At 42.8% G+C, this 13,523-nt stretch overlaps 1 protein-coding gene across 4 annotated transcripts in view; it reads right to left on the bottom strand.

Annotated features, from left to right (window-relative positions):
- The window catches only part of SLC12A2 (solute carrier family 12 member 2), a 93,179-nt gene that overhangs the window by 16,333 nt on the left and 63,323 nt on the right, over window positions 1–13,523 (bottom strand). For all 4 annotated transcript variants that reach the window (XR_016235339.1, XR_016235340.1, XM_002710086.6 and 1 more), the window contains exons 16-18: window positions 10,425–10,536; window positions 8,438–8,578; window positions 2,104–2,210 (exon numbers count right to left, since the gene is read on the bottom strand). Coding sequence is in view for 2 of the 4 variants with exons in the window: in XM_002710086.6 (XP_002710132.6) it covers window positions 2,104–2,210; window positions 8,438–8,578; window positions 10,425–10,536 (360 nt within the window). In the remaining 2 variants the exon portion in view is untranslated. The remainder of the gene's footprint in view (window positions 1–2,103; window positions 2,211–8,437; window positions 8,579–10,424; window positions 10,537–13,523) is intronic.

Genomic DNA, 13,523 nt, shown 5'->3' with positions numbered 1-13,523 from the left:
ATAAACATTACCTGGTTTTGGAGTGGTCTTAAAGATTTTAAGGTTTTGTGTTCTTTTTTGAATGTATGTATGAAAAGCATAAAATGTGGGCTTCTAAAAATTAGGATGGGAATGTATCTGGAAATACATGGAAATTCTTTGAAGTACTTTATGCCAGTTTTGTCAAAATTATTTTAAGATATAGACTGTCTCCTTTCATAAATGTTTGCTTCATCGTTACAACTGCCATCACCTTCAATTGCAGCATCAGCCTTTTAATTGTTACCTGTTTAATACTTGCAGGAACATCTCACTTTCAGAGCCAACAGAGTCAGGTGGAGGGAAGATTTTTTTTTTTTTTAAATAATGTAACTTCTTAAATCTTTTAAGATAATTACTCCACCTCCCAAGTCTCGATCTGACCTTTTTTTCACATACTGTATTTACTAAGAAATATAAGGAGACTTTTTAAAAAGTAGTGTATGCTATCTAGTACTTCCTCCAACACTTTTCAAAGGTAGCTATGAAAACAAAACTTTAGGGGCTGGTGCTGTGGCATAGCATGGAAAGCCACCACCTGCAGTGTTGGCATCCCATATGGGCACCGACTAGAGCCCCAGCTGTTCCACTTCCCATCCAGCTCCCTCTATGGTCTGGCAAAGCAATAGAGGATGGCCCCGGTCCTTGGGCCCCTGCGCCCATGTCAGACACCAGGATGAAGCTCTTGCTCCTGGGTTCGGATGGGCTCAGCTCCAGCCGTTGCAGCCATTTGGAGAGTGAACCAGTGGTTAGAAGACTTTTTTTTTTTTTTTTAAAGATTTATTTTAGGGGCCGGTGCCATGGTGCAGTAGGTTAATCCTCTGCCTGTGGTGCCGGCATCCTATTTAGGCGCCGGTTCCAGTCCCAGCTGCTCCTCTTCCTATCCAGCTTTCTGCTATGGCCTAGGAAAGCAGTAGGAGATGGCCCAAGTCCATGGGCCCCTGTACCCGTGAGGGAGACCAGGAAGAAACTCGTGGCTTTGGATTGGGGCAGTTCCGGCCACTGTGGCCATTTTGGGGGTGAACCAACAGAAGCAAGACCTTTCTGTCTCTCCTTCTCACTGTCTGTAACTCTACCTCTCAAATACATAAATAAATTCTTAAAAAAAAATCACATGAAACATGCAAATAACTATGTGGTTGTATCTGATGATATAAAGGACTTCCAGTAAGGGATGAACTTTTCTATGTTAAGTGTAATCAGATAAAAATTCATACTGCAAAGTAGACTTCAACTTGACCTTATGGAAACTCTGCTAAATATAAAGTTGTATACTTTATACCCCATCAATGAATATAAAATGATAAAAAGATGACTCTCCAATCAAGACTGGCATAGTAAGTGAATGCTTATGCTCACTGTGAACAAGATGAGTAGATCTGCTAAGCAAATCCTCATTACCAGCAAAAGGAAGTATATGAGAAGTTTCAAACCAAATCTGGCAGGAGTTTTACTGTTTGTATTAAGTACCTTAGTTCCAAAAACCATTCCTGGTTGGTTCCATGAAACAGGCAAAACTCCACACACACGATAAAAACCAGAAAGAAAAAGTAACAGAAGATGACAACCCCACCAGACAACCCATAAGGAAGTTTAAGCAATGCAAAATTAAACTAGGTTGCATGGTAAAAAAAATCACTGTTAATACTACTGAATAGAAAACAGGAAAGTTAGAACTCAACAGTGCCAGCGAGTGGAAAAGCAGAACCTGTAAGTACACATGAATACAGAAATGTAAACGATCTAATAGGTCAACCAAACAACTAACTGAAATGTGTTGAAGAAGCACAGAACCTAACCCTCTAACGCTGTCATCAGGGAAAACAGCTCCTCAGCCTAAGACGCTACTTGCTTGGAACCCAGTTTACCATTGTAGGGGTGGGGAAGAGCTTACGGAGTTACATAGGAAGCCAGAACACGCACACATTCGTATATATGTAAAACACCTGTGTATGTGTTTCCGTGTATAGATCCAGAAAAGTGAATCAGACATCTGACATGACTGCTTAGAAGACACAGCAGTAAAGTGGCCATCAGCTTTCAAAATGAACTTTTCCTCAAGTACTGATTTAAAAATGTACTTACTGAAATAAGTTTATATACATATCCACATCCCTCATATCTGCTTGCAACCAATCCTTCTTAAATCCAAGCACAAGTGTGTTTGGTTTCATACGACCAAGACCGGCAGCCTAAAGGAGAGGATAAACACAACTTTACAGGTAAATCCATTCAACAAATCCTCTAAAGACAGTGTATCAACACTATACACCCTTATCGGCAAAAAAATCTGAGTATCTCATATGCAAGTAATATTTACTTATCACTTGCAATTAAGTTAAAAATGAAGCTTGAAAGATTCTAGACCCACACTTTTGTACTTTCATAACACACCAAATTTTCATACTTTTACTAAGAAATTTCCTAACATAAACCTGAAAAATGTGTATATATTTATGTAATTTGATATCCACCATTAAAAACTAGAAGCAAATGTCCAAATGGCTGCAATCTGGAATCACATCAACACTACAATCTGCATTTTTTTCTACCAGTCATTAAGTTTCTGCTGAAATCTTCCACATTTCCTTCACCGATTGTTCCATCAAGTAGCTAGTCGTGCAACCACGCCAGGAAGTGCGCCTCAAAGCCCAACGAATCCCCTCTTTTCTAAGACTAAAGCACACTGGGACATTCTGTTTCCTACTCTGTGTCCCTACATAATGGTTTTGTTTTACTTTTTTTAAACACCAAGGTAAAGATTTAAGGATTGTCATTTCAACCATTTCTTTTCTTTTTTAAGATTCATTTTATTTATTTGAAAGACAGAGTTACAGAGAGAGCTAGATAAAGAGAGAGGTCTTCTATCCGCTGGTTCACTCCCTAGATGGCCACAATGGTCGGAGCTGCGCCAGTCTGAAGCCAGGAGCCAGGAGCTTCTTCCGGGTCTCCCACGTGGGTGCAGGGGCTCAAGGACTTGGGCCATCTTCTAATGCTCTCCCAGGCCATAGCAGAGAGCTGAATCAGAAGTGGAGCAGCCAGGACTCAAACCAGTGCCCATACGGGATCCTGGCGCTTCAGGACAGGGCCTTATCCTGCTGTGCCACAGCACCAGCCCCAATTTCAACCATTTTAAGGGCACAATTCAGAGATATTAACTACACTCAGAATGTTGTACAATCAATCACTATTTCCTTAATCTTTTCATTACCCCAGAAATACTGCAACCATTCCTTCTTCCCTCCAGTCCCCTGCAAGATCTTGTCCACCTCTGTCTCTGCTTGTGGCTGGTCTGCCTATTTCACTGAGTGGATTCGCAGCATTTGTACATCGGTGTCTAGCTTATTCCACTTAAGTTGAGTATCTTCAAAGTTATTCCACATATAGCTGCCCTTCACTTGTTTTCATGGCTTAGAGATATTACACAAACAACGTTTTGTTCATCCACTTGTCTGCTGTTGCACACAGGTTATTTCTGTATTTTGGCTACTGTGGGTATATACACAGTACCCTTCTGAAGAGCTGTTAAAACTGTGCAAAGCCGCTACGCTATTCACTACCACCAGCAACCCGCCAATGCTCATTTCTCCAAGTCTTGGCAATACTTGTTAATTCCCATTTTTAAATTATAGCTATCCCTGGGGGCTGGTGCCGTGGTCTAGAGGGTAAAGCAGCAGGCTGCAGTGCTGGCATCCCATGTGGGCGCTGGCTCGAGTCCCGGCTGCTCCACTTTTGATCGAGCTCTCTCTATGGTCTGGGAAAGCAGTAGATGGCCCAAATCCCTGGGCCCCTGCACCCATGTGGGAGACCCCAAAGAAGCTCCTGATCAGTACAGCTCCGGCCATTGCAGCCATATGTGGAGTGAACCAGCAGATGGAAGACCTCTCTCTCTCGTTCTCTCTCTGCCTCTCCTTCTTTCTCTGTGTAACTCTGCCTTTCAAATAAATAAATAAATCTTAAAAATATATATATATATATTATATATATAGCTATCCCAGTAGTGTCAAGTGGTATCTCACTGTGGTTTTGATTTGTATATCCTTAATGACTAAGAAGAGTGAATATCTTTTCATGTACTTAATGGCTATTATTTGTTTAGGAAAAATGTTTATAACCTTTGCCCATTTTTAAGCTGGGTTACTGGTCTTCTGGGTCCCGTTTCCGGAGCTCCATATATTCGGGACATGAAGCTCTTCCCCACAACATGATCTGTAAGAATTCTCGAACTCTGTAGATTGTTTTTTACTCTGTTGATAATGTTCTTCGGTGAACACAAGTTCTTAATTTCGATGACGTCCAATGTATCTACTGCTGTTCTTGTTTCTGGTATCACACCTAGGACTCCACTGCCGTGTCCAAGACCATAAAGACTTCGCGGTTCTCTTCTTCTATGAGTTTGTGCCTATATGGATGTCACTGAGCCCTCTGAGTTACTTCTGTGTGGCATGAGGTCACACACGTGGTTTTCTAAGTGCTATACTTAATTCACTTCCAGAAGATTGAATTTATTCTCAAATATTTATTGGTTGATGACCATGTACCACTGTCCTAAACACATGGGATAGTTGGGCAGCCAAAAAAATACCTGCCAAGTTTCCACTAATTTTCAAAGTGTTTTATCCAGGCAAACATTTATTTTAAAAACATAAGATTCACAGGGTGTCTGAGCAGCCCAGTGGCTGAGACACAGGCTGGGGCGCTCGTGTCCCAGACAAGTTTGATTCCTAGCTCCAGTTTCCAATTCCAGCTTCCTGCTGCTGCAGACCCTCGGAGACTGTGGTAATGGCTCACGTGGTTGCATTCCTGACATCTACACGACAGGCCTGGATTAAGTGCCTGGATCCTAGCTATCAACATAAGGGTGAACATGGATAAAAACAAGAAAAAGACAAAATTCCAAATATACAAAAATACAGTTACTAGTGCTACTGTCTAGGCTCTTTGGACAAGACGCTGATAAACTATTTGAAAACAGTAACTCTAGAACTGTAAATTAAGTCACTGCAGAAACTAATGTAGAAAAATATATTTTGACAAAAAACAGGAGCCAGCGCTGTGGCATAGCGGATAAAGCCACCACCTGCAGTGCTGGAATCCCATAAGGGTGGCAGTTTTAGTCCCAGCTGCTCCACTTCTGACCCAGCTCTCTGCTATGGCCTGGGAAAGGAGTAGAAGATGGCCCAAGTGCTTGGGCCCCTGCTCCCGTGTGAGAGATCCCAGTGAAGCCTCAGGTTCCTGGATTCGGATTGGCTCAGCTCCTGCTGTTGCGGCCATCTGGGGAGTGAACCAGTGGATGGAACTGTGGGGAGCAGGGTCCGTCTCCTGCAACATGGCAGGGCGCCCAGGAGACAAATAAGTACTGAGACTGTGGACTGAAACTAACTCTATGCGTCTATCTCCCACCATATGGTGCTGAGAGGGAGTAAACAAATCTTACACAGCTGCTTCGTCAATTAGCTGATTCCTGATCCAACCTCTGATTGGAGGAAAGCGCGTGCTCAGCACGCGGGCAGCAGAGCACGGATTGGTGGGAGAGGACTATAAAAGGGGGAGAGAGACAACATGCGGGGCCAGCCCCACTGAGAGAGTCCATCGGAGACCTCGTTGGTGCCGCTCCTCCGTGGAGGCGGGGGAGCGGCAGCAAATCTGGGAAGCACCGGGGAAAGAAAACAGCATCCGGTGTCGTTCCTCCGCAAGTGGGGGAGCGACATGGAACACTTCTCTCTCTTTTCCTGTCTCTGCTTCTCTGTAACTCTGTCTTTCAAATAAATGAATAAATCCTTAAAAAAATATATAGACAACTAAACAATGTCTAGGCATTGCCATGCATGCTATGTAAACCTTGTAGGGCACCAGTTCTTGGCCTGACCCAAGAGCATCATCACTGGAAACCTTGTTGGATACGCAGATTCTAAGGCCTCAGCCTACACCAGTGACTGTCTCCAGGATGGGGCCAAGCAATCTGTGTACTCACAAGTTACCAGGTGTTTCTCATGCATGCTGAAGTGTAAGAACCGCTGCTCTACGATCTTCCTTCAATTCCTTGACAAAATGTACCCCATATATAATGAGGTTTACCAAATATCCCTATTGCAGCCAGCGCTGTGATGTAACGGGTAAAGCCGCTGCCTGCAGTGCCAGCATCCCTTGCGGGCACCGGTTCATATCCAGGATGCTCCATTTCCGATCCAGCACTCTGCTGTGGCCTGGAAAGGCAGCAGAGGATGGCCAAAGTCCTTGGGTCCTTGCACCTGCATGAGTGGCCCAGAGGCGGCTCCTGGCTCCTGACTCCTGGCTTCGGATCTGCACAGCTCTAGCCATTGCGGCCAAATGGGGAGTGAACCAGCAGATGGAAGACCTCTCTCTCTCTCGCTCTCTCTGCCTCTCCTTCTTTCTCTGTGTAACTCTGCCTTTCAAATAAATAAATCTTTTTAAAAAAAAAATCCCTATGAACTATATAAGGACAACCAAGAATGACTTGCCAGAAACATTGTGACCAAGGCTAGGATTCTAACTGAGATGTTTAAATATTTCATGTACAATAGGAATAAAGAATAAAATAACAAATAGTCATGCACTTATCATCCACCTAGAAAAAACAGCAGCAAACATGCATGCTCCATGCATCCTCATGCCCTCGCTGTATTTCTACTATATATTATTCAGGGATACATACATATAAAATTTTAACATTTATTTTTTAAGAAGTTACCGCTCATATATTAACTTCAGTTTTCCTTAGCACCATTTCTGAGGTTTCTCTGTATTGTTATGTAAGCTTCTGCTCATCCACTGCACAGAATTCTACCGGATGATTTCCAGTACTCCAGCTGATGGCTGGGAGAAGTCTTTTTCACTAGGACCAATAATTCTGCTGCGAGGCTTCGTATGCTGTCTTCACATGTGCAAGCATTTTGTTAAGGTCTGCACCTCAGAACGCAGTCCCCTAGAATACTCCTTCCTTCCGACCTGCAGGCTGCAGCGGAGCGGCTGTCCAGGCTGCATTACCCCAGCAGCTGAAAGCTCTCTGCCTGCTGCGCACCATTCCTAACACTGTGTCTGTGAACAAGCTGCGGCAGTCTGGTGGTATACGCTGCTGTTTTTATTTCTGCCACTTAGCTTTCTTCTACTAGTCCTAAAGTCGGCATAGCTCTCAGACTCTGTGGTTATCAAGATCTATGAAACTCACAACAGAAAGGGCCTAAAAGACAGGACTCTGGCCCTTCCTCCTTTCCTTCATCAAAGTGGCTCCATGATTATCACAGAAAGCCTGTGGCTCAGCTCTTTTGAAGGGGCTCCTGATGGTAAGCATGGTCTCAATCCATTTATTTTTCCCTACAATCTCCAGGACTAAAGGAACTAAGGTTCAGAGACGTTAAGTAACTTATTCAGTGTGAAACTCCTAAAAAAGAAGTGGTAGTACTATAATTTAAAACTAGGACTGACTGCAAATCCCCCATTATAGCTACTGTGCTATAAATCTGAAAGACAAGTCTAAATCTAGTACCAGCAAATCAATAGTGAGGAACACTATAAGGAACTACAATTACTTGAGAATTAAATAAGCACTGCTAGTCCCTAAAATACAAAAGCCAACAACAGGGAGTGAACTGACATGGTTTTACAGAACAGGCTACTGTAACTTGCAAATGAGCTATTTGCTGTAGTTATTCAGCTAACTGCACAAAATTTCTATTGCCCCTTTGGTTCTAAATTATATAAATATTTGTAGTCTACTTTAAAGATGTATCTATTTATTTGAAGCATTACAGAGAGGAAGAGACACAGATCTTCCATCTGCTAGTACCCAACCCAGAAGGCAGCAACAGCCAGGGCTGATTCAGGCTAAATCCTGGAGCTTCATCCTGATCTACCACATGGGTGCAGGATCCCAAATGCTTGGACCATCCTCTGCTGCTTTTCCCAGGCCATTAGCAGGGAGCTGGATTCCACTGGAACAGCCAGGACACAAACCAGCACCCATGAGATGCTGGCATGGCAATAGGTGGCTTTACATGCTAAGCCGAAACACCAGCCCTAATAGTCTATTTTAATAAAGACAGACAATTTGGATTAATATGAAAAATGAATTAAATTACTATCTATGGCCATTGTCTATATTCCCACTTAAACCAGGATCTTTTGGTTTGGTGAACTCATTGTTGGGTGAAGTGTTAAGCCTTTTTACTGCGATGCGGGTTTGGAATATGTTATCTCAAAATCTAAAAAAAGGGGGAGGGAAGGAGGAAGGGAATATCATTATGTTCTTGGATTTGTATTTACAACAAATCATATCGAATCTGTTGAAAATTGATTGAAATTAAAATAAAGAAAATATATAACCCAGAGGCAAAAACAAACACCAAAACCCGAGGATTAAACAAACGAAGGCATATGAAAGGTGAAATAACCCATTTACCTGCATCAAATACTGTGCCCCTTCTCTCAAGTCATCTGCATGAACTGGAGCATAAAAAGCCTTCATTTTGTTTTTAATAAGCCATCGCTGATACTTAGCTTGATCAATGGACATTTCTTTCATGGCTTGTCTTCGAGGGCCCTTTAAATAAAAAAAGAAATCTCTTCAATTGAGAGGTAATCTACTTCACACTGGCTTGAATATGTCTAAATGTTGGCATAGAACAAAATCTCGTAATAGCAAGTTATTGAATTCTTTCCTTCCCTCAATTTAAGATAACGAAACAGTGCAGTTCACAGAACAACTAAGGCACAAGGGGTGGAGAGAAGCAGCAACGCACACTTAAAAAGTACCTGAAAAGTTTCAATCCTCGATGAGAGAAGAAAGACACTACTGAAAACAGATTACACAGAGCAAAATGAGAGCCTTCATTTTTCTACATGAAGTCCCTTAAGGTTGTTTTTCTGTCCCAAATGTCTATCAATTATCAACCTTATGGATCACACTAAGAAATCAAAATGACCTATACAATATTAATATTTTCTGGTCATTTCTTTTTTTTTTTTTTTTTTGACAGGCAGAGTGGACAGTGAGAGAGAGAGACAGAGAGAAAGGTCTTCCTTTGCCGTTGGTTCACCCTCCAATGGCCGCCGCGGCCGGCGCACCGCGCTGATCCGATGGCAGGAGCCAGGAGCCAGGTGCTTTTCCTGGTCTCCCATGGGGTGCAGGGCCCAAGCACCTGGGCCATCCTCCACTGCACTCCCTGGCCACAGCAGAGGGCTGGCTTGGAAGAGGGACAACCGGGACAGAATCCGGCGCCCCGACCGGGACTAGAACCCGGTGTGCCGGCGCCGCTAGGCGGAGGATTAGCCTAGTGAGCCGCGGCGCCGGCCTCTGGTCATTTCTTTTAAAGATTGAAATAATCCAAGAAAGGAAATGAACTTTAACTTCCAATTCTAGTTTGATCCTTCCAAGTAACACATTTTGCAAACATCCAAAAACTGATTTAAGAATACACATCCTACATGAGAGTAACAGAAAACGTACAGTTTACTATTCCTAGAAGGGAAATGCCTCATTTGTAATTTCTTATGCTCAGGACACCAACTTAAGAACTCTGCAAGGAAAAAGTATGGTCAATGTCTCAATGGATCTTTCTCTCAGTCTACACAAAGAGGTATAAACACACACACACACACACACACACACACACACGGATTTCACTTTACTACCACACAAGTAAAAGAGAAACTGCAGCCAGGTCTGAGATATGGAGCACACACACATATTTCCACCATCAAAAATAGATGAACAAAGCTTGCGAGAAAAGCTATTCTGACAAATATTCCAATTTCTATGCCTAACAGGTAAATCCAGTGACTGTTCAACAGCCAAAAATGACCCCCTTCCCAATAAAACAACTTTTGGGTGAACATTCACCCATTTTTAAATTAATTTCTTAACCTTGCTATATCCACATATTGAAATACTGCACTGTGCTTCACAACATACAATAAAAACTGAAAACAATTTTTTTTTAAACTGAGATAACACTTTCCACTTTAGATAATTACCATGATTTGGGCCTATCTGCCCCATGACTTCTTTTCTCTGGTCAATCAACACTCCAGAATCTTTGCTGGTATCTAAGGAATGCATCAGGAAGGGAAACAACATACCACACGTGCTCCGACTCCATACTGATCAACAAGCCAACTTTCTTGGCCAAACTGCTCTCTACAGGTATCATCTACTCATGATGCAAGAGAAGGAATGATCCAAGTTCAAAATCTCAGAATCTATTTTAAAACGCTATTCTGAGACTGTCTGCTAGCAACAATATTTTGAAGGAAGCAACCTTCAAAAGTCCAATAGATTCTATATCTGTTTTATTATTTATTATTATTTCCAATCTCAAAAGCCTCACACATTTTATGCTATGTACAGAAAGAAAGCTGTTACCACAGAATTCAAGAGTCATACTCACCATATGTACATGGCCACAGATCATCAAACCAACGTTTTTGGTGAAATCATGAACAAGATGAAGCAGAGCCGGGCGTGAATTTGGAGAACCTGTCATCACAAGACACTGTGGCCTAATTTAAGATGGAAAAGATTAAGTAATATTAGACAAGTTTGTGTTTTTGGCAATGAAGACAGGATTTTAAGTTCCTTCTCAAAGAACAAAGCATTACACAAGGACCTCCACTGTGCATTTACCATTATGGCAACCCCGCAGGATACTCATAAAGGAGGACTCTGAACCATGCCTTGATGGCACACGAGAAAGGAAAAGCGAAACTTTCTTGGAACAAACACAGAAAAGTGCTCTGAAGAGATGACAATATGGGTACTCTATAAAGAAATCACTATGCTGTTTTAAAAATGTCTAGGAAGTCTTCATCTTCTAAAAGCAGCAGATGTTCTATTCTGTTACAAAGCTCGCATACCTACCTGAGAGCACAGCCTTGTCCTCAGGGACAGAACAGGCCACTTCCCTTCTCAGCTCCATCACACCATGATTAAGTCTACTTAGTGCTATCTGCTCTGATCTTCACTTTGATGACTACTGTCACATGAATACAATCAGCTACAGTGAAGAAAGGATTTGTATTTAAACTAAATAAAGTTTTAATTCTAGTTAAGGAGGGGGAAAGGCAAAGCTGAGTTCAACTGCCTTTGCCGGGACATGAATTTCACATACTCGTAATTCTTTGTTTTCGCTTACTAGAAACAGAAATCAACCATGTTTGATGAATATGTGTTCAGGGATCCATTTCATAAGTCCAAACACACATTAGCAGAAAATTCTTTAAGGATTTACATCATCAAAACAAACTTTCACAGAAAGCAAATAGCAAACCAAAATCTTTGGCTTAATTTATTAAGTTAATTTATTAACTACTAGGGTACTTCCTAAAATAGACATGACAGCTGAAGACTTTATACCTAGAATTTTACAAAGCTGGAAGAGAACGAGTCTGGGACAGCTGCCTTGAGGCAGGCAGACTTGAAATCCCACTGGGCAGCCCTGACTGCTGAGCTGTGTGTGTGTCCCTGAGCTCCAGCGCGTCTTGTGCCTTTCCAGGAGCTGAACTTGGCCCAGGGCCACCTAACGTACAGCCCATAATGTGTCCCTATTTTCAGGTCATGCCCTTTAAGAAGCAAAGTGCCCCTCCTCTATCCTTTCTTACCAGTAACTGTACACTGGACCATGGATGTGGTGATACCTGATTACATGGACTAAAATACCTCCTAAAGAATGGCAGGCCGACAAGAGACAAGCAATTTAAGGATCCCAAGTGAGCAGCTGCAGCAGCTCTGCCCACCTGCCATGCTATAATCAGATTTTTTCAAAGGCACCAAAGTATGGAGAACAAGAAAGGACACAATATCAAAATACTGAAACCTAGAAAGCAAGCAGAGAACAATATAGGATTTACACAAACCAAGATAAGGTTAAATCCTAAATAACCCTAAGAAAGCTGTGAAACTATTAGACAATAATGCTTTTATACCTAAAAATGCCCCAAGACTCAGTGGTAGTGGGTACCTCTGGAATTGTCAGAGACAGTGCACTGAAGAAACTAAAAAAACGCACACGGCTATAAAGTTTGTGTAAGAAGCAACTAGGCGGACCCAAGTTGTTTCCATCACTACGATGGGCAACTACCCTGCCCCTCCCCAGCCTGTAAGCTGGGGCTTCTTTGTTGGAGGAGCAAGGCTCAGCACAGCAGTAAGCTGCTTGGAAAGAGGCAGGCAGAAGGGCATTTGATACTGAACCCCGCGAGCTCCGGCTCCGGCCCTGCTGGCTCAGAGCTATGGTAGTGTGGACTTCAACTCCAAGCAGACTAAGAGATTCTTTTCCTGGAAACCTAACCAGATCAAAAAGAAAGCCTTTGAAAATTACTTAAATTCTCTAAAGAGCCAGTAATGCCACATTAAACTACTTTGAAGACTCCATCTGACAAGTCCCTCACCAAGGGTTACAGGCACCTCATCAGACAGGGCCAAACCCAAAAACCCAAATGAAAGAAGCAGCCAACACTGAGAAAGAAGGAAGAAGAAACTACTCAGTGAAGGTAAACAAGGCTGAGACAGTAATGAACAGCTAAACAGAAGGAAAGAGACAGCTATTAGCTACAGAGAAAACAAAAGGCTGTGTAGCAAAGCAGCCGTGTGCCATGTGCAAAAAGCCACAAAAACAAATACCAAACAGGATCTAATCAAAACTGCGATGAGGATGGAGTGAGGGGAAGGTGCATGTGCATGGTAGACACAGGTAAATGAAAGACATCGGTAATAATGCCTGAAATTCAATATCAGAATGTACAGCAATACCAGCACGATGCTAAGAGATAAAGCACCCACACACCCACAGAGTGACCGCTGGTGGTCTAAGAGAAGGGGTGGAGAGAGAAGCAACCACTCATATTCAGGATACACCTGGCAGGGCAGCTTTTCCTTTCAACTGTGCTCTGGGATAATTCCTATCAAAATGAACAGGTCAAATGGACATCGGCTTTGTCACTATCTTTTCAATGTACCCATTAATAATGAGTTTCTATTGAAGGTCCATTAACTGTGAGTCCTGGTCTTCCCTCAGTGCTGGGATTCAACTCCTTAGAAAGAAAAATGGTTTCCATTTTCAATCTTACTTAGCACCATCTAACCTAAAATATGCTGAGGTTATAAGTTTTCCTTCCAGGTTCCCATTCCCTTTTCTTTCCCCCACTTCTCCCTACCTCAAAGCTGAGGATTTGACATCTCGGAGAACTTTTCGTCCCAAAAAACAAGGCGGGGGCGGGGCGGGGGGACTAAAGAGTCACACAAGTTGTGTCTTCCTGAGAGAGAGGTGGGACAGCAAGTCTCTTCCAGCACTTATCCACACCTCAGGGTCTCTGACAAAACAACACGGCCCTTCTGGTTTAGCGACCACCACAGAACACACTGCTGAGCTCACTCGCGACGCCAGTGAGATGTGAGCGCTCAGCACTGACTGAAGTCACCAGCTCAGCCAGGCTGCGTTCAGGCAACCTGAGGACCACTGCCCGTGACCCGTGACCCGTTCCTGAGGAAGGAC

The sequence above is a fragment of the Oryctolagus cuniculus genome, chromosome 6, assembly GCF_051225735.1.
Source record: "Oryctolagus cuniculus isolate XC-2025 breed Fujian yellow rabbit chromosome 6, ASM5122573v1, whole genome shotgun sequence".
Classification (NCBI taxonomy): Eukaryota; Metazoa; Chordata; class Mammalia; order Lagomorpha; family Leporidae; genus Oryctolagus; species Oryctolagus cuniculus.
The sequence above is the reverse complement of the archived record's forward strand: the minus strand, read 5'-3'. Positions and strand labels throughout refer to the sequence as shown.